Source organism: Ptiloglossa arizonensis, chromosome 11 (genome assembly GCF_051014685.1).
Source record: "Ptiloglossa arizonensis isolate GNS036 chromosome 11, iyPtiAriz1_principal, whole genome shotgun sequence".
Classification (NCBI taxonomy): Eukaryota; Metazoa; Arthropoda; class Insecta; order Hymenoptera; family Colletidae; genus Ptiloglossa; species Ptiloglossa arizonensis.
Window position 1 is genome coordinate 14,923,249 of NC_135058.1, and position 21,045 is coordinate 14,944,293.

At 34.8% G+C, this 21,045-nt stretch overlaps 2 protein-coding genes across 3 annotated transcripts; both read right to left on the minus strand.

Annotated features, from left to right (window-relative positions):
* Positions 1-5,569: 5,569 nt before the first annotated feature.
* On the minus strand, positions 5,570-13,580 carry Ap-2alpha (adaptor protein complex 2, subunit alpha). 2 transcript variants are annotated; one of them, XM_076323182.1, is made up of 14 exons: positions 13,448-13,580; positions 12,076-12,164; positions 11,067-11,278; positions 10,657-10,850; positions 10,315-10,546; positions 10,132-10,240; positions 9,295-9,938; positions 9,088-9,219; positions 8,818-9,015; positions 8,400-8,731; positions 7,915-8,183; positions 7,670-7,814; positions 7,197-7,404; positions 5,570-7,088 (listed from the first exon to the last, which is right to left on the minus strand). In XM_076323182.1, the coding sequence occupies exons 2-14, from the start codon at positions 12,137-12,139 to the stop codon at positions 7,011-7,013; spliced, it is 2,817 nt and encodes a 938-aa protein (XP_076179297.1). In that variant the 5' UTR covers positions 12,140-12,164; positions 13,448-13,580; the 3' UTR covers positions 5,570-7,010. The 2 variants fall into 2 exon arrangements, with proteins under 2 accessions (XP_076179297.1, XP_076179298.1); XM_076323183.1 differs by lacking the exon at positions 13,448-13,580 and adding an exon at positions 12,581-13,416.
* Positions 13,581-13,976: 396 nt separating this feature from the next.
* Positions 13,977-14,857, minus strand: LOC143152885 (uncharacterized). Its single transcript, XM_076323481.1, has 3 exons — positions 14,680-14,857; positions 14,438-14,561; positions 13,977-14,365 (listed from the first exon to the last, which is right to left on the minus strand). The coding sequence occupies exons 1-3, from the start codon at positions 14,810-14,812 to the stop codon at positions 14,113-14,115; spliced, it is 510 nt and encodes a 169-aa protein (XP_076179596.1). The 5' UTR covers positions 14,813-14,857; the 3' UTR covers positions 13,977-14,112.
* Positions 14,858-21,045: the final 6,188 nt, after the last annotated feature.

Consider the following 21,045-nt stretch of genomic DNA (forward strand, 5'->3'; position numbering starts at 1 on the left):
TCGAACGTAACGTACACACATTCTTGCGACAAACGATTATTTCTTTTATTGCAATTCCTACTTAATACCACTGAACAATTATTATTAGAGGTTGCACTGAGTGAAAAGTTTCGAAAAGGAGACTCGAATCGGTCCTACCGCTACCGAGAAGATACTGTTACTGATCGTAACGCGGAACCACGTGTTCCAGGACGTTCTTGAAGTTAGGCGTAAGTGTACGTTTACACTGTTGCAGCAACGCTTAAAATCGTTGAAAAGGACCGGTTTTGATGGAACTAAAGTTTATTGCACGCGATTGTTAATACGAAAGAAGCACGCTCTATACGTAGAGTGTTTCGATATCAGCGAACATTAATTCGATGTACAAAAGTAAGACAAATTATATTTACATAAATTAAATATAAATATTACTAAATATGTATAACTATTTTTAAAGTTGCATTTAAGCTGAGAAAGATCACTTTGTGAAAATGAAATACAAAACCAAACATTAATAATAGAACATCCTGTAGTCTACTCATATTGCAAAGTAAACATAATGTACATATTTCTGTCGGGTATTTGACTTTTAGGTTATAAGTACGATGCTGTAATAGCTATTCATTTCGAAGAGGATATCAGTTTATTCTATACATAGTCTTTATATTGTTACAACTACAGGGTCTTCTATTTATAATGGACACATCGAATATCTTCGTTGTTTTGAAAGATATCAAAAAATGTCTAAGGAAAAAATTATGGTTCGAATCGGAAAAAAATATCATTCCCCAATTAGTTTGTAGCTTAAAGGATTAAAATTTTGAAGGCATAGACAGTGTAAACGTACTCCAAAGACAGATCGCGAACACAATGAGTCACGGAACGCAAATTCATAACGCTCTGCACAGTCGCATAATTTGTTCTTTTATTCGGATAGTGTGGACCCCATGGATATTTCCATACTTTCAAATTGAAGAAGAAACTATTACTTTTATTTTTGGCACGATGCTCGAAAGCTCAAGTTTAGAAGAATGTCAATTTCTATGCTGTGAAACTTGAATTAAAGAGAAAAAATTTTCATGTAAATTATTGTGCGCGCGCGTGCACCAGAGTTGACTATTACGAAAATCGTTCACGTAAACAACAATTTGGAAAATTTGATAATCACGGATGATTTTTAAATTTTAAATTACTTTCTGAGTTAACCATTTTGACAATCTTTTTACTCAGAGAGAAATTAAAAATGTTGAAAATAATACTTGTCAATAATCAAATGTAAGAGAAAAAAATCTTTCGTCAAATAATTTACGATCAATCGAGAATACAGATTTCACCTTTTTATCGATCGATAGCTTAATAATCGCTCAACCCTGACGCGAATGACGGTAATATGAAGTTTAGTCGATCGATCGAAAGGGCACACTTTATACGAGATTGTATATATGTATAGTTTAATAATACAAATCATTAGCATTTTACAAACGTACATGCACGTAGAGCTAAATGATGCGAAAGAATGTTCACGTAAAGATTGTATGGTTGATTTTCGTAAATGAATCTTGCCGTCATCGACAACGGAGCAAGAAAGAGATGCAATCATAAACAACTCGACAATTTCGCGTAAAGATTGAATGTAGAAATCTCGTTTATAGGACACCCTACTTTCGATTATTTGATTCGTGATCAAACGAAACAGTGTAACACGTGAGCGCTTTCTGTATTTAGCTTTGTGCCACGCACATGGAGCGGAATATTACATATATCGTAAAACTGAACACAGACGAACGAGGAACTACCATTATCGATAGCTCAGCGAATCAATATTTGTAGAATTTCGCGTTACTCGTACTCTCGAGAGCATTGAAACATTCCCTTAAACTATAAAATATTTACAGAGTCTCGATATTCGGAAATTTTCATATAGTATTGAGTTTTCTTAGCGATTATAAACCTGTTTAACGCGTGTACAGGGGTGTCCCAAATATGTATACATACGGTAAAACGCGATTTCACTTAAAAAAGAAAATAAATCGAAAATGTAAAACATACGAGTATTTTGTACTGGCCTTCGTCTTCGAGATTTTGCAGTTCCTTGCTTGCTCACCTAATTTTTTTCATTACAATCGATTTTCTCGAATTTTATAAACATTTATATTAAACCGCGCTATTTTCAACGTCGATCTTCTCAAAAATAAAGTCTCATGTAGAAGGATTTTATTGTAAATTTTCTTTCGGATTTCATCACATACATCGAGATACCCAATATATTGTCAACGTCTTAAGAAATTTGTGTGCGGTGTATGCGCAGCATCCGGTTTTATATGTAACTGTCGGACCCGCAAGAAATTAAAAATATGTATACAGAGTGTGCAAAAAATTCTCAGGTAATAAGTAAAGTATGCCTGACAAATATCGTGTGAACAAAATTTTAACGGATCGTTTGAAATTGTGTGTGGTGGCAGTTTGAAAATTACCAATCGATTTAATCTCAAATTGAACATACTGCCGAGAATGTCGTAAAACTTAAAAACGAATAAATTTGTAATTGTTTTAAATTGTCTTTACAAACATTATACGTTTCGATGTAATATTTAAAACAATCTCGGGAAACTGATCGGTTTTTTTGTAATCGTGGAAAAGTTTTATACATATTTAAGCGATCCACTGAGCCACCGAGCCCCGCTACACTATACCTGCACACTAGAACCACAAATAAATACAAACAAGTACGGGACAATTGTAAATTGTAAATAAAGGGAATGAGATCTATGGAGAGTATAATATATCTCTATATTGATCGCGGCTCTGAACGAAATAGTTTCCGAACCGAAGTTTCAACAGTACTTCGGGCAACTTTAAACTTTATGTTACATCGACTTTGAGTATACAGGATGACTGGGATTCGATACGGAGCGTAACTCTATCAATTTTTCGTTATTCAACCGATAAGAGAGATCCTCCCCCCTCCCTCGCCCAGTTGTTAGGAACAACCTGTATAACTCAATCTCAATTTAAGCGATCGATCGTAATCTGTGTCAGAGCCCGCTCACAATCGCGTTCCTATCGAATTCCTACATTAAATCTATACACGAGGGTATGAGAAAGCAACGAGGAAAACGACAAAGGATTTATCGGAATAAATCTCTAGCGTTGCCATAAACGCGCTTCACTTATATGTCATGATCACCATGTTCGATCAGGACATCGTAACACAATAATCTAACAATCGTGTGTCACCACACGTTTCAATTTTCAATAATTCGTATTATATATAATATATATATATATATATATTTTTTTTTTTATTTATACGTATGTATATAATATGTATCTGCACGCGTGTGTATATACAGGGTGAGTCGTCTAAGGCTGGATTTGTAAGAATATTCAGAGTCTTCAGCGATCGTATACCGCGTAATAAGATCCAAAACGGATTATATTTAAAAAAATATAAAAAGAAAATGTTAAGCGAAATTTCAAATCTTGAAAACTAAATTCGAAGGAAAAGCGACTTTTATCGTATCGACTTTGAAATTTGAAACATTTTCTTCCTTGAATATTTTTGCTTCTAAAAATAACAGATACTTGCAATTACAGTCTTAGATGACTTACACTGTATATGTGTATATACGTGTACAAGATGTTTGACAATTTTCTGGCGAAACTTTAGCAGCACGTTCTGCAATTAAAAATAAAAATGTGTTACGTGAATGTATTTCTGAATATATCTCTTTAATAGTTCTAATTAGTTCCTTGTCTCGTGTAATTACATCTACTGTACTGTATTATATTTGGAGAAAGAAACATTTGCCGGTCAAGGTCACTAAGCGGCCATGCCCACTATACTATACACAATTCTTATCACATTTCTAGAATTTAGAAAGTTTCCCCTACTTTGTCCTGTTACTATAAAGTAATGTTGTCTAACGTAAGCTTCGAAGCTTCCGGAGCTTTGTCTTTAATGCATTTATCCTTTCACTTTTCACGATACACAACCTGATCTGCGAAGGAGACAACGACAAATGCAAACACGCGACACAAAACACGCTTCACACAAGCGATCCTTTTTCAGTGCTGTGGATGTGGGAACGTGGCTTTATCGGTCCCATTCGTGGACATCGCAAGTGTTAAAGTAACAATAGTATTTGGTATAATTTGTAGTGGGGGAAATGATCTTGAACAGCAAATATCGTTTCTTGCATTTCTCATGATTTTGTTACAACTTTGCAACGAAGCATCCTATGAAGCGTATTTATACATTTTCTTTTCACTCGTAGCCATAGAAGCACTGACAACATTTGGCCAGAAAATTATGGAATATTCTGTATAGGTATATACGAATCGTTCGAATATAAGTCTAATCGAGTGAACAACATGATTCCATAATGATAAACATGTACATACAGACACGTGTGAAAGAAGTAGAATAAACATGAACCACGTTAACTGCTCCAAACATAAATCACTCTACTAAATCCATGACTGGGACGATTCATTGTGTTCGAGAGCTCGTGCTCGAATATTGATTATATTTACATTATTGTTTATTTGTAGAGTTGTCTCTTGTTCGAGAATTGAGAATATCGAAGTATATTCTACCGTATATGTACAAAAAGCAAATAAAACCGATGCAAAGGAATAATTGAAAGATATATTCATCAATAAAATGGTATACGAATAAACTTAATTTTAAAACAAAGAAGAAAAACTTAATTTATAAGTTTGTACAGACATATAATTAAAGAAAAAAGAAATGTTTCAAATTATATATAACCAAGTTACGTACAAAATATTTCTATGGTTATCGACTTTCTTCGTTCACACCACTTTAAGTTAGGAATGTTTGTTTTTTATAATGTATAAAAATGTCTCGTTTACCTAAGTAAAAACAGACTAAACGTTTTGGACGAATTTTACTTAAATATCGTCAGTTTTTGCGTAACTTTTATAGATACATACACATACGTGTTTTGTGAATTATTTTATTGCTCGATATAGTATACTTTCAGCGTATCTCGTTTCTCAATGAAGTATCACTGCGAACGAAGTGAACACCTCGTGATAAATTCGCTATCTAGGTAAGCAACTCAATTAAAATTACAGAAGCATTTGTGATACGCGACATAAAGTCGAATAAAGGGTACAATTTTAACACGGGACAAATCCATCGTTTGTTTCTTTCGGTAAAACGTTTCCCTTTTATTCGATTCGTTAATGTTCAGCAAAAAATGCTCGTGTAATTTCAGTACGAAACTCATTTCGAGAATACATTGTATAATATGTATTCAAGCCTGCCGTGAACCGAAATCTTTGGCGCCGATGAATATCCAGTTTACAGCAAATCATCAAAATGCACTCGTAAATTCAGATTCTTCAAATTCGATAACGCCAAAAATTTTAGTCAGAGAAATTAGCACCTTTAATGCGTTCCGTATACAGATCTTCCTGTAATCGTGCTAAATCGTCAATTTAGATCGATGCAAATAATACACCACAAGCGAATGGCAAAAAGAAAATAAGACAGATGGCAAATAAATGTCAGGTGGAATAAGGAGATAGGTTTCGAATATAAATTTATACTATACGAACATAAAAAAAATATACATCTCGTGTTCGCATGATAAAGAAATACAAATGAAACAGCAGGAAGAGACGATATTGTAGATCCTCGTGCCAGCAAGTACTGGATACTGTGTCTCGTGAAATGGCTCTTTATCAGCACATTTACTTAATGGGATTTCTTATGTACAATTCACTTAGAGCTTTACAATTTCCATAACAAAGACAGACGGGCGTAATCGAAGCGTGGGCCGCGATCCAAAACGCGGTTCGAACGTCGCTCAGAGCTGCTCTATTTTTTTTTTTTCCTTCGTCAGCATTCACGGGAACATAATTAATTATCAACACATTCGCGAATATCATCTGTACAAGATATACTACTGAAATATACATCTCACACAAGACTCGTTAAAGACGATTAGAAAAAGTTTCTTCTAACAAATTCTTGGTTCGTTCACCTTTCGCTTGAACTCGATCGCTCCTCTCTCTGCGAGCCAAAGAATGTGACCAGCCATGGATTTTTTATACATCAACGTTCAGGGTAAAAGAAAATCTCTAGGGGAGCAAGCGGAATGAGGGATCGGGACGGGAGCGATGATGTCGAACCTACTAATTACAAGAGAAATTTTGAGCTCCGTTAAATACAAGGAAATCTACGATAAACAACTAATATCATACAGCTACTGTCATCGTGCCCAAATTTACTCTCGCTTACGCAACAATGATAATAATCTCAAAATAAAAGTTGATACGAACCAAAAAAGATCGTACGCCCCTCAAAAAAAAAAAAAATAGGCTAAGGAGACATAGATGAAAACGCACCACGAGAAGCGCAAACGTGCGGGCCAATAACTTGGAATATAAACTCATCGAAAAACGCACAGTGAGGAAAAAGGAACTGCCTATAAAATCTTCTATAAAAAATGTATAATACTAATCCGATTGCGATGCTAGACCCGAACGTCTTTTTGCTAATACTCGAGACAAAACATCTACACGTCATTGGATAAGTTATGAATTATTATAATAATTTTTTACTAAAGACACGCGAAAAAAAAAAGCAAACAAACAAAGGTAATATCTATGCTTGTTACCTTTGCTCGCGGACTAATATTGTCCATCATGTCATTGTATATGTCGTTTGGTTTTTGTCTTTTTTTTGTTTTGTTTTCCATGCACGCAATTATATGCGATAATTATACACAATTATACGCGATAATCTTGATTGTAGGTTTCGGCAATCTCATACCATGCTTTTTAGGATTATACGTGCTAACAACGCTCCGCCTACGCAAGGATTCAGTTCTTACGACCGCGCTGTGAGCGTAAGCTTGGGTACAATGAATATCTCTTAACAAATAATCATCAGTATCTTTCTGAACGTCGAGAGACGACATCCCTTTATAATCACGATATGTCTTCCCACGGCGTTTTTGATGTATCTTAGATTAGTTTCACGCCTGCTAGGCCGTTTAGAATTGGTCCGCCAGCAGGTCACAGATCTCTACCGACATTGACTCCTTACTTGAGCGTACCGTTAAACGAAACATCTATGAACGAAACGTGATTAATCGTCAATTGAAACCGGTAAGTGTATCAACGCTAAATCATACTGTGCCATTTAACTTATGAGCAAATTCATAATGTCGTAAAGTTACCTGCGCTTGTTTATTAGGTTCCAAACGTAACAAACATCCTACTTGTTGCGCTCTCATGTGCACTATACCTGCACAGACAAAATTATCGGGATTCGGATCGATGCCGTTGAGCAATTGCATTCCGAATGCTTGCAATTTCGTGCAAGCCCACGCAAGATCGATCGGTTGTTGCGCTTTAAAAATCTTCTGTGAACGCTGTTGATTCGCTCTGAAAGCATATCGTACGGTACTATTATTATAACGTCTTCGTTACGCAATTTCAAGAAGATACATATATTATAACAAAAACTACTTTCTAACTAAACCACAAAATTATTACATGAAACAGCAATACGAATATACAATGAAATAAGAGTACGTCAAAATTACCATGTATTTCTGAAGGAAGGAAATTTTAATTATAAAATTTAATATTTTATCTATAACAAAAAAGGGTAAAAAAAAAGAATATTCTTTTGTAAATATTCACGTACCCTCCAAGATTTTTCCATCGTGCAAAGAATGATTCCCCATTCATTTCTGTGGGTTCGAAAAACTTGTTGATCGTTAACGGCAACTTCATGGTTATTTTCTGTGGCACGTTATTATAAATAAACGAGATAATCATACTCGGTGTATCTGTCCACAGAAAAACAAATCAATAATATCTTTGTATTATTCAATTGAACGGCACTTATTTAATCGATCTTAGAATCTTATGTAACTTGTTTCGTCATACCGTTGTAGTCGTCAATACATTCTGCGTTAATCATTTGTTGAATCTGAGCACCAGCTTCCAGCACCGGATCGACTGGTTTTACTTGCACAGCTAGTTTTGCTTGATTCTCTTCTGACCAAGAAAGCTGAGTTTGGAAACTATGAAGAGCAAATTGAGTTTTGTTCCCGTAGAAAAGACCGACGCGTCCTAAATTTTGTCGAAATTCAGACTTTACTCCGATTTGGATCAAATCATTTTCAAACAGAACACCGTTGTTCTTAAAAACGAATCTGAAAAGTATAAAATTCAGATATTAAAAATATTCATATTGTATAATTTGTTTATTTCATTTTGCAATTATGAAGGCATATACGATATGAAAATTAAAAAAAATAGTTTTAGAACGATTATCAAATTTTTTACTGCCTCACAAATGTTTCAGAAATAAATTTGATTTGTGAGCAAATATATTTTTTAAAAAGTTAGCATTTTTAAAAGTGTCTTACTTATTGGGATTATACGTATTTTGGGCACCATTTGTAGCACCGGCTTTGTTTGGCATATTGTAAATATCTCCTAATACGTCAAGAAGAACTCCTGTGTTGCTTGTTGGTTGAGAAGACGGTGGTGTGGAAAGGCCCAATAAATCTGCCAACGTATTATTACCAGCTGCTGGCGCGACAACAGGAGCTTCCGGATGATGATTAGCATTTGGTGCAGGACTCTTACTTTCTCTAATTTCATTCTCAGGTACTCGACCCGGCTTTTTCTTCTTCAGAACCGCGAGAATGGATGATTCTCTTTCGGGGAATGCAGGCATTTCTTCCAATACAGTAGCCTATGGAATAGTTAAAAGCATTCACCAACAGTACTAAAATTATGATTTTATTCTATATTTCAACTAATTTCTGAATTGATATTTACCAGAACATCGTTAGATGCAATAATGCTCAATTGAAGATATTCCGAAGCTCTCTGTTGCAATTCTGCGTCTGCACTGCGTAAGTTATTGTGTTGCCTGAAAACATCTTGAATTTGGCTTCTCATTTCAGGGAACAAATTAACAAATTTAATATATGTGGATAGTAATAACGCTCGTGTCATTGGGGAACACAAGTGATACTGCAAAGGAAACAAAATTCCGTTAGCGCATTAAATATAATAGTTTGAAAAAGAAATCAATACAAAACTTACTTTGGAATGTAATAACTGAAATTGAACAGCTGGAGATGAGCGTTGATCACCAGCAATGAGGTTTCCAAATTCTCCAAGTATATAACCACCAACTTTTACCATATTTTCATGACAGGCTGGTGCTTGCAAGGCCTAGTAAATACTTATTTCGTTAGTTCCGAAAATAAAGATTATTAAATTTTAATTAATTTCAGATTTGCCAATTACCTCGAAAACTGTTTTTGCTGCGTATCCTTGGACATCTTCTCTGTTAATAACAATCTGAATAACTCTGTACCAAACTTCTTCCGACACGTAATCACCAGCTATCCTGATGAGATTCAGAATAACATCAACATACCAAGTGTAATCAATAGCATACTTTTCGGCTAGAATTGCAACCTTAAGAACCATCTCTTCTCTAATAGAATAGTCAGCAGTTTCGAGGTAGTTCAACATTTCTTGTACTATTTCTTCCGCATTGCTTTTATCACACATGGCATACAAAAGATCCACAGCCTGTTGCCTGACAGAAACATCCTTCTCCATTTTCATAGAAAGAATAACAACCTCTTGATGTTTCTTTACTGCTTCGTGCGAGAGTTCTGACGTAGCTAAGTGGCACATAGATTCGAGCGCCAAGTAGCGCAGATTGGTCTCGCGATTCGATAGAAATTGACCAAGTTGATTACATGCTCTGACCGATAAAGGCAGTTCAGTATCGTTGTGAATAATTAAACTAATGGCCTCAAATAAAACGGCATTCTTTGCATTGGAGTGCTGCACTTTTTTTGATTTTGGTGGTTCTTGAGCTTTATTTAATATAGTTTCTAAACATTCGTTTAATCTGCCACTTACACCTGGATCTTCGGCTGTTAAAAGTTTAGGATTGAAATTAAGTTACTTTATTTAGTAAGATTATCGTACATAAGGACCTAAACAGAAAACAATTAAGATCTCGTATTTTTTCGAGTAAAATTTTACTAATTTTAATCAAATAAAAATTTCATTATTTCAATTTCAATTTAGGTTCCTTATTACATAAACAAAATCTAAACAATTTACCAGGTGGAGTATAATTTTGCAGTAGTCGTAATAATTTAACAGATAGCCATGGTGCTGGCACAAAATAGTAGGTATAATCCTGTAGATCTGTATAACTTGATGTCACAATCTATAGAGACAAAAAAAAAACATATTGAAGAACTATCTTTTAGCTTTGAGTTAAACTATCAAATTATGTCATACCCTGCTTAATCTTGAAACTGCTAGGCTGACACATCCTTTGTATTCATCTGGATTTCTTTTTACAAGAGCATCAATTAGAGATGCTGCTGCAGTAACAACACCAAGATGTTGATCATTTAATAAATGAACTATACGCGAAGTCCATTCTCCACCAGGAACAACATCAGGTGCAGTACGCAATAATCGTAGCAAGCATAGTGCTGCACTTTGTTTTACTACATCCATAGTATCTCTAGAATAAAATAATTATTCAAGATTTTAACAAATTCTTTGAACATGAACTATAATTAAACATAAAAAAAACTATGTTATCAGCACAAAATATTTACTAGAACAACCTACCCGGAAACAAGTAGTTTTGGTATTTCATTACCAAAAGCTTCTGCCATTTCCTTACTGCCAATATTGGCAATACATTGTAATGCAAGATTTACATGAATTGGATTACGTGATGCAAGATCATTTTTTATACTTTGAATTATGAGCTTAATGAGATCACTATTTGTATTTACTAAAACTGATATGAAAAGATAACCCTGAAATATAAAAAATATTTACACGTCTAAGCTAAGTTTTTATTAGTGCTAAATATTCAAATAATGAGAATTCAGCTTGAAATAGTTAAATGAAACATTAAATAATAATAACTACAATAATTTAAGATAAAGACTTAAAATATTTTACAGGGATTAAACAAGCAAGATCATTTAATTTCATATACTATATTATTTTATTAAGAAGTCAGTACTTACAATCTGTTTTTCTGTGTACTTATTAGATGAAAGTAGGTTGACAGCTTCCATATGTCCAAAGTCAATATCATGACCAAGAAGAAAAATAAAGAGGAGTTTGCAAACGTATTTCTTTTTTTGATAGCCATCAATTGGTTTGTCCCCTTTAAATTTACTACGAATATTTGCTAACTCTTTGTTTATTCTCTTGATTTCTGCTTCTTTGCTCTTGCCTAATAAGATTAATATGTGATTATTTATATTATATTTTAAGTCTATTATTATTTCATACTGTATAATCTTTTTTTTTTATTTTATTTTGCAATTATAAAGGCATATATGATGTGAAAACTTAACAAATTATTTCTATTAATAAATTATGAAATTAGAGTCAGTACACAATATTCGTATGTAAATATATACGATTAGACATCTACATATACACTATATACAAATATACATTTGTCATAGTTTTTATAGAAAAGTATAATGGCTACTTGCCACTTGGACAGATATCAAAGCTCATATGTATTGATTTGTTCTATAGTAGTTACTTCTTTATCCTACTTTTTATAGTTATTTAGAGTATGAAATCACAGAAGTACCAAATAATTATAAAACATATGTCATTATTGTATTATTCATTCAACTACATAAAATTTTTTAAGAAAATTCAAAGTATTAGTTTCAAGAGACATTTATTATATTACGCCAAGTATTACATATTGGTGTTTGAAAGACAAGCTATATCAGAAAGATATGCCTATATCAGAACTCCGCCCCCTGTCTCCTACTCTTGACTGCTTTAAATACTTTGCATGTCACGTTAGTTTCAATGGCATCGTATCTCTTAACGGATGGAACATGGGTCATAATTTCAACGATCCAAAGGCTAACTCGTGTTTCTTGTTATCTAATATTGTAACGATACGTATGAATGCAACAATTAAATTATGGAATAAAATTTAGTAGACTCTTTATATCTAATACACAAAATTAAAGTATAATGAAAACAAATAATTCAACTCACAATTTCTAATATCAGAAATGAACACAGCCAGCCCACGCATGCCATCTCCTCTCACAGCCGGCATTTTGTCTCGATCTTCTCAAAACCACCTGTGAAATAAAAAAATTTGAAAGGTACTTATGTATATATTTACTGGTACTTCAATTAGTAATATAAATTTTTTTGACAATCGAGCATTTTGAGTTAAGTATTCAGACAAGAAATATGTAACATCATTCTTTACACTATAAATCAACATTTGTTCTTACGGCATTACAATTAATATTTAAAAACAAATTTATAACTATGCTGTAGGTTACAAAAGTGTCAAAGCCTATACTAAACAGGATATGTAAGTTAGACTAATTTTTATAAAATATTTTCATGGCTGCAAGAAGACTAAGTTATCAAGATTATAAAAGTAAAATTTAAAGAAAATATGGTGACTTGTGCAGGAGTATCGAAAAATTTATTAGAAACATAATCTATAGGTTACAAAAGTATTTGATTAACAAATTATACTTACAGTACTAGACACAAGTCATTTAGTTAGACCACTGCCAATACTAATTACATGTGTGCAATTATGGTCTCTATTATGCACCGATTTAGCGAATGTTTCATATCTGTCATGTCATTAAATTTTTCTTTAAATTTTGTAAGTTTAATTCTGATAGTTGCCTTTAGTTGCAACTATGACAATAGTTTAAAATGCTTGGTAGAATTTATTTATCTGACCAATCAGAATTTTTAATTGCAAGCATTTGAGCACGTTATTTCGTCAGTTGCTGTATATCGTAATTTAATGACACGCGGTCGATGTACAGAGGGAGGTTCAAGAAAACGAACAGAATGATATTCGTTGATTAAGTGTACTCGAACTGACGAGCCCTTTGGTACTGAGAGTAACTTCGAAAAACCGCTCGGTATAAGAACTTAATTCAAATATAATATCAGCCAGCAGAACCAGCACGTCGGAGTAAAGGCAGAAATTGAAAGGACAAGCAGCTCGAAGCAGAGCAGAGTATTCGAACGCTCGAAAGGAAAATCGAGCGATTAAGCCGGTACCGCGTCCTAGATTCCGCTGACCAAACACTTTGACAGCAGTACCGTGCAAACGCTGATAGTGGCACTCGTTACACGAATACTTTTAGGATCGTGTGATCCACGAATCACGGTAACGTTCGCTGAGAGATCTTTCGCAGATCATACATCGATTGAGCGGGCAAAAGGAATATTTCGACAGGGAGAGACAGGTTGAACGTTGGCTTTTTGTCTCCCCAACGAGCTGTCGCGCTCAGAAGGAGAGCGCAACTAAGCGCAACTACGTTTTCAAAGGAAAGAGGTTATCCCGTTCTGCGCGCAGATTATCGGATCAGTTTTAAGTACATACCGATCTGGGTTAGGGTAACGTTCACACACGGCTCGGTCACGCAGCACTCGGTAGGCGTGAAACTATTCGCGAGTCGGTGCCAGAGATTTCGTGGCTGTCGCCATTTGCAACCGCTGACTAGCTGACGGCTGCCCGTCAAATGCCATTGCGCCTGCGCTTTACACGGTGCGCAGGCAAATTCGTATTTCGAATCGAGGAAAATCTCATCGATCGTTTACGTCTTTTTTATGATTACCGTGTCCATGATTATCTGTTCCTCATTAAAATAATTGTTTTTCCTTTGTCGTTCCGATTTTCACAAATTGCACGGAAAGTCGATGTATCGGTTGCGTCGGTTAACGGAAAAACTTTAAAAATTTAAATTGTTTATATCGATGATCTTCAAGAATTTGAGTAATAAGGATTACCGAATCTCAGAATGTTGTATATAAACATATTTTAATGTGAAAAGTAATTTATTATTTCTGCAGAATATGTTTTGATACCATTAAATAAGAGAAAAGGTTTGAGAATTCTTAGAGAATTAATGTTCAAAAAAAGATACTTTATTGAATATCTTTAGTAGCTTATATACAATGAATAGGATTTATTAACGTTATATTAATTTTCAAACATAAACATTTGATGTCTTAAATTAATAAATTGTATCATGTTTTTCCCAAGTATCAATTCGATACCTGTTGCTGTATCTTTTCTAGTAACAATTCTAATCTATCCTTCATCACAGGTTGTCCCTGTTTCGTTTTTTTCGAAAGCTTCTTAAATGTTTGTATCTTCTTTTCTTTATACTTTTTAAGTGCCTCTTGTCGTTCTGATTTTACCCGTTCTGCTTCTTCCTTTTTCTTCCTTTTATCATCTTTCTTGCGCAAGAATTCTTGTTTAGCTTTGTGAAAGGAACTCACTTTTCTTTCTTGCGTCCTTTAAACATAAAAATCAATTATATCGACCAATACTTGTATCTCTTGTAACGTATAATATTGGTATACATACTCATTATTTTCATTTTGGACACCGCTTTTCGGTAAAACTGGTTTCTTCGGATTCTGGCTCTTATCAACTTCCTTATAATAATTTCGTAAAATTGCCTTCTTCCTGCGTTCCTGCCATTGATCAACTGTGGACAAATAATACAATTCAAAGACCCGTACAGTAACAACGTAATAACGAATATCGAGCAACGTTCAAACCTAACCTATATGTAAGTTACGTTACACGTATGGTTTTGAACATACTTTTGTACTTGTTACTGTACTTTTGCGCCCTGTATTTCTTTTTATCAAACGGTTTCTTTTCATTCTTTTCATCATTTCCCTTCACAGTTTTCAATCGTTTCCTGTCAGAAATGCTTTTCACGCGCGCCTTCATGATTGTTGACAGACCTCGCGAGACGTTAATTTAGTACCGACGGTAAACGTAAGGGGGACTTAAGAGCAATCAAGTAGCGCGTCAAGTGACGGCAATTCAAATGAACTCTTCCCTCCTTTATTCAATACGAGTATATTGACCGTTATCGTGGTGCTTTCTTTAGGTCTGATGAAACAATTTCTCACTGGGTATCTGAAAGCAACCTAATACTCGCAAAAACATTTAACCGATTAAAAACAATCTCAAGTTTTCACATTGTTTTTACATGTATTATTACTACTTATTTATTCATAGTAGCGTAATAAATATATACACGTAGTAAATTATATTCCTATAATTTTTTTCTTATAACCAAAATAAATTGTCGCTAAAAATTAAATAAAAAGTATAGTTAAGTTTTACGCAAATATAACTTTTTTATTGTCTCTTAATAGAATAATATTCTATTGTATAGTATTATTAAACAATGTAGTATCCTCATCATTCGGTATAACATTATTGCAGTCATTATTTATATATTATATCGACGAATATGATTTGTTAAATATAAATTATAGAGAGATAATTAATATTTATTTCCTTATTGGCACTTAAGATAACAAGTACCGAGTACAGTGTCACCGTGTACTAAGTAAAGCGAATTATAAAAGTATGATACTTGCACAATCGGTTCAATATATCACGGTCATTTGTCATCGAGTTACGTATTGCCAGTTTATTCATGGCAGTGATATTGGCCACTGCTATATTAACTTGCGTGTAATGGCACTTTTTCGCGCACATTGAAATAAAATAAAAGACGATAACCAGCTAACATCAAACATAACAGATAGTAAAGTTTTCGACTCGACTGTTTGACAAACTCTTGATAATATAACTTTATACTGCGTGTGACCAGAATTCGTTAAAATTTTGTCTATTTCATTGGAATAAAAAAAGAAGGTGATTATTCAGGAACAACTTACATTTCAATATTTTGATGCGATGAAATTACGTCGATGCAACTTTGATCTTCGAGATAACTTTTTGCTTAAATCACTATTTTCATAACAAAATTGAAATGAACAATGTCGAATGTCGGACACGATCCAAGTATCTATGTGTAATAAACATTGTGTATACATAAAGTGCTGAAATATAACTGAACAAACAACCAGCTCGAGCATTGAAAATTTATTCGAGGTATTTCACTCGTGTATCAAGTATACGCGTGTACATGATAACTATAAGTAGTTGCAACCGGATCGAGTTGCAAACCAACGTACCACAAATGTTACAACAAACCGGTTGGTATCGTGTTTCACGTGTTTGTAGAAAAGTAATTGAAAATTCGGTGGTAACCGTTGTAAAATTTTATTAGCTCGATATCAAAATTGGAATTTTTACTTGTTATACAAGTACAAATTTTAAACCACTTTGACATCTAAAATGGTCTCTATAATGTTTCACTGGTAGAGTATCATTTTATTGCACAAAATCCTTAGTATCTTTACAATTAGGCGTAATAATTGTCGGTGTACACTTTAAATTATACCAGTTATTCGAACTGACAAGACTCCTCTGGAAAAGTAAGTATACTAGCAATTTGACTAAATTTATTTTTACCGAAGTCAAGTGTCAAAGTAGAAGATGGATCCTATGATATCAGACAGTGACATCACGGCGCGTTAACCTCAAGCCCCATTTGTGTTCAAGTCGGTGGTAGCGATGCGAAGTCGTCGTACGACGAGAGAGACGTACTCCTCATTCAATCGTTCTAAGTAAGCCAAGTACAAATGGCTATTAAGTGCTCATTGTCTGCTTGGTAGCGAAACATTGAATGAAATTACTTTTTACGGCCCTAGCGTGTATCAACACCTACTTTCATTTCTCTTAAACTGAAGCTTACTTACCTCGTTTTCGTTTCTTGCGTAATTTTTGTACGGTAACGTACATTCGAGGTAAAACATTAAAAATTATTATTATTTGTATGAATTACGAAGATTATTCTTCGTATATTTAGTCCGTAGCAATATACATACGTTAAGAGATTTGATTGTTTCTTTTTCTGGCAATGGACACATTGACAACTGTCAGTGTTATCGCATTAGGCATTGTAAGCGAGGCGATTAGGGTTTATAACATTTCTATTTTCAATATTTTATAGAATGTTCGATGTGTCGAATATGGACGCAAATAAATAGTAAAATTAAGAAACGACGAGTCAATATAAATATAAAAATTTTCAAGAGGAGAAATAGAAGAATCGTTATTATTATTTTGTTCGCGAGTAGTTCACGAGAGTCTTGATGCGGTCTTGTTAAAAGGCATCGTGTGCTTTAGTTTCTACCGCCGTAAATTTTGATTTCATGCTCGTCGTATTGCGGGCGAAATAATTGAACAATTTTATCGTTCTTTAATCCAATCCGTGTTCGAAGGAAATTGGCACAGAGCAAGGTCAAGAAATCATGCTGCTTCGGATCATACCCTCGACATTGAATCGTTGAAGAATGACGGTCGAAAGGGTCGAATGGTTAAAGAATTCCTTCGGTCGAATCTGGCCTCGGATACTATGGCTGTCTTGGACTTTGTTAGCTATTAATAGTTGGTGGCGTGTAGCGAGGAGCTACTATCTTTTCCACGGTCTCAGTTTAATTGTTTTCTTCGACATACCCCGCTACATAGTGTAATTGCTCAATGGACAATTTTGCTTTTGTTTTTTGTCTACCGAATGTAACAATGTAATAATTGTACAGATTACATTTTTCGAATTATACGGATAACATTAATTTCCTTTACCTGTATGAATTTTAAGATTTCGAAAACTGATTCTACCGTACATTTTAAACCGTAATTATTCGTTATAAACGAGTTGAAAAAGAAAAAGAAAATTGTTACGTTTATCGATTGTTCTGTATTTTAAACGCGCGTTATTAAGACGCTCGTTTAAACAATGTTTCTAGATTGTAACCATGGCTGTTTCGAGAACAAATCCTATCGCTAGAGAAGCACAACACATGTAGCCGGCAGTTCTCCTCCGCGTAATGAACGCGTGCCCGATCCATATTAGGGACCATTGTGACGCGTTTTATCGATCACTAAACCCCCACAAAGGTGACGTCATGTTAGCCACGTTCTCCCACGCGGGCTCGTGACAGAAACTTAAGAATTCCGTGATCGTTTGAGAAATACACGGTGGAAACGAATCGGTCTCGAAGGGAGCACGAGACATCGTCAGGTTCGAACAGTTTGACATTGACACACTTCGTCACGACCGAACCGTCTTGACCGTTCATGTTCTATGCTCTTTGTTACCATAAATTTCAATGTGGTTCGTGGCGATTGTCTTTGTTTCGTAACACGAAAACGATACGGCGCACAATATTGCTGAAACACTTTCGGAGTATTGAAATGTGTTAAAAAAATGTTTCCGAAACGTTGCAGCAACATTTCCGCGACGTTTCGTCGCGTATGGGTACCTCTAAGAATATACATTATTGTCGTTTGCAGATATTACTGCAGTATTTCCAGAATGTTGTCATTGATAACAAAAGTTAAAAATAATGGATGTTTCTCGAATCGTTTGGTAGAATTGAATTGGTCAGTTATTGGTTCAAAGTACAGTGTCGCTTATAATTATTCGAACGACTTCATATATGAATAGCAAACGTTATACATATATTTGATAGAATACTTTGTATTACAATGTCTGCACCTTGAGGTCTGGATAATAATACTGTCATTAATTACAACTTAGGTAAAACGATAGCAAGAAGATATCGTTTCGTGTTATTAAGAAGCACCGACGCAACATAATTCTGGAAGGGTCTAGTTTCAATATTTATAACCATCCTATCGGTTATTGCGATATATGTCGTTGAGTAAATAGTTGCTCAGGATAATGAAGTAACTCGTGGTAGCTGTTTCTAGTGTGCACCGAGATCGTTTATAAAGTTTTCCGCTCGTTCGGTAAAATTAATAAATGTTCAAGTATACTATTATCCGCTTTGCTTTTCCAATGTTCACGTTGAAAAATATCTTGGTACAAGTGATTGATAAACAAGAGAAGAGTAACGCGAGGAAAGTAATGATCAATAGCAATGTCCGTATTAGGAGAGAATACACACTTCAATAGATGCGTAAAAGGCTGATATTAAATCCAACATCACTATTTCTACGAATAATGGTAAATATAAAATAGGGAGAAAAAATGTTTAGAAGAATTGTTAATTCTTACGATGTAACATCACCAATCTACTTTTGAACCGATCGATCACAATTCTAACGAAACTTCAGTTTCAAATTCCCACGTACGTTTCGCTATTGTAATTTAATCGCAATTTTATCGCAAGAATTTTTCACGCAACCTATACATCGGTAAATTTATCTGGTATCGAAAATGGTATTTTCATTTTGGACTTCCCGGTGAATTTTCATGCAGAAATAATTCACGCGTGCGAAAGCAGGTAAACGCGATGTACAGCAAAGTCACTTAATCATCGAGTTCGAGCGGTGAGGGTGATTCAGCCCCCGTTGGCATCGTACTCCACCCCCGATTGCATTCTCATACGGATCTTGATAGAACATTCCGCGTAATTCGATTCACCGGAAATCGTCAACGACGCCGCGCAGCCAGGACTATTTATGAACAATAAGGAGGCGTCGTGACGCGTCGGTCCATTCAGTTCGGCGTGTGCGTGACGCTGCAACGCGCGAAAATAGCGTCGGCATCATTTGCACGGCTTGATTTAACGCGGCGAAAAAAATCTCACGCAGTTCCCGCGACGTAAACAGAAAGTTATGTGGCATACGCGCGGCCTTCGCGCTTCTCTGAACGCCTGTCCAAATTAGAACACCTGAATGTTCGCGCGCGATTAACAAGAATGCGTTCTAACGTTTCGTCGTCCCGAGTCGACGACGAAATAAAATGTAAATTATTGTTCCACGATTTAAACTAGCCGGAGACATTACGAGAACGTTGCCGAAGACTCACGTCAAAGGAATTCCGAAGGCAGACACGAGTGCTATATAAAATTTCTTTTCTAGGAAACTCTTAACATTGTTTTGGGTATTTATTACGTTCATACAGCGATTTATACTACGAGCGAAGTCACTTATTTAAAAATAAGCGCCCAGATATGCACTTCTGTGTTGTTTCGTTTGGAAAAATGACGAGGGTGCATTCTGAGTACGTCCCGAGGGTGGGGTTTGCAGTGATCACGAAAGAGCCCCGAAGAACCCTCAATATCGAACGAGAGTTCTGTCGTTGTCTTTAATAGTTTCAAATTATAGTAAAATATTGAAAGATAGCGCATCGATCGTTACTTTTTCGTCGCTGTATAAAATGAAAAATTAAATAAACGATTTCATTATTTGAAATTACTATTGTAGTTAAATATCCGAGTGAAATCAATCACGGGGAAGCTCGAGTTGATTAAACTCGTCTCGCTGAAACGTTCGATAACTTCGAGAATGAAATTTAACCAGATTAAACGTACTGTACAAATTAAATTAGCCACTTTCACTTTGTTTGTTAAATATTGGTATATAAAATTTCGTATTTTCAGTATTAAACCGAATCTCTTAGATAAATTGACGTGCACTAGGAAGTCGTTTTTAAGCGTACATAACATACAAGCCTTCTGAATAAATAAATGATCTAACAAGAGGGAATTCGTGGGCGTTGATAGGTTACGGTTTCGCAGACAAGACGAATCATTGTGTTCCGTGCGGGAGACGATGACTAATACTGCCACGCGATCATTTCCTTATTGATTGTCTCCCTCAAAGATGTACATAGATGTATGCATCCGAGATTTTATTTCCATCGGCATCGAATTGCAAAAAATTTCACATATACGAAGGACGACAAACGCGAAGGACGAAATACGATTAAACGCCAACATCCTGTCACGTTGTTTATTAGATTCATCGTTTTTCCAAAGTTAATCTTTTTAATCATTCTTCGCGTCGTTACGGTTAATGTCGCGTTATTACTTGTACATTGTTCAAGTTAACAAGTCTTAATCACGGATAATGTGATTTTCACGATATCAATTAGTCGATTAGATTATACGGTTCATTAAGGGTTTTCTAAAGTCAACAACGTGCATAAAGAGACGTCGAGACGTCAATTACCGTGACGACCCAGTTACGGAGAGTCGTCTTTATTAAGTTTTATCAATCTTCGTAGTTGCTATCCTTAATGATTTAATGGCATAGCCAATCAGTTATAATACAATAGGTACTATAAT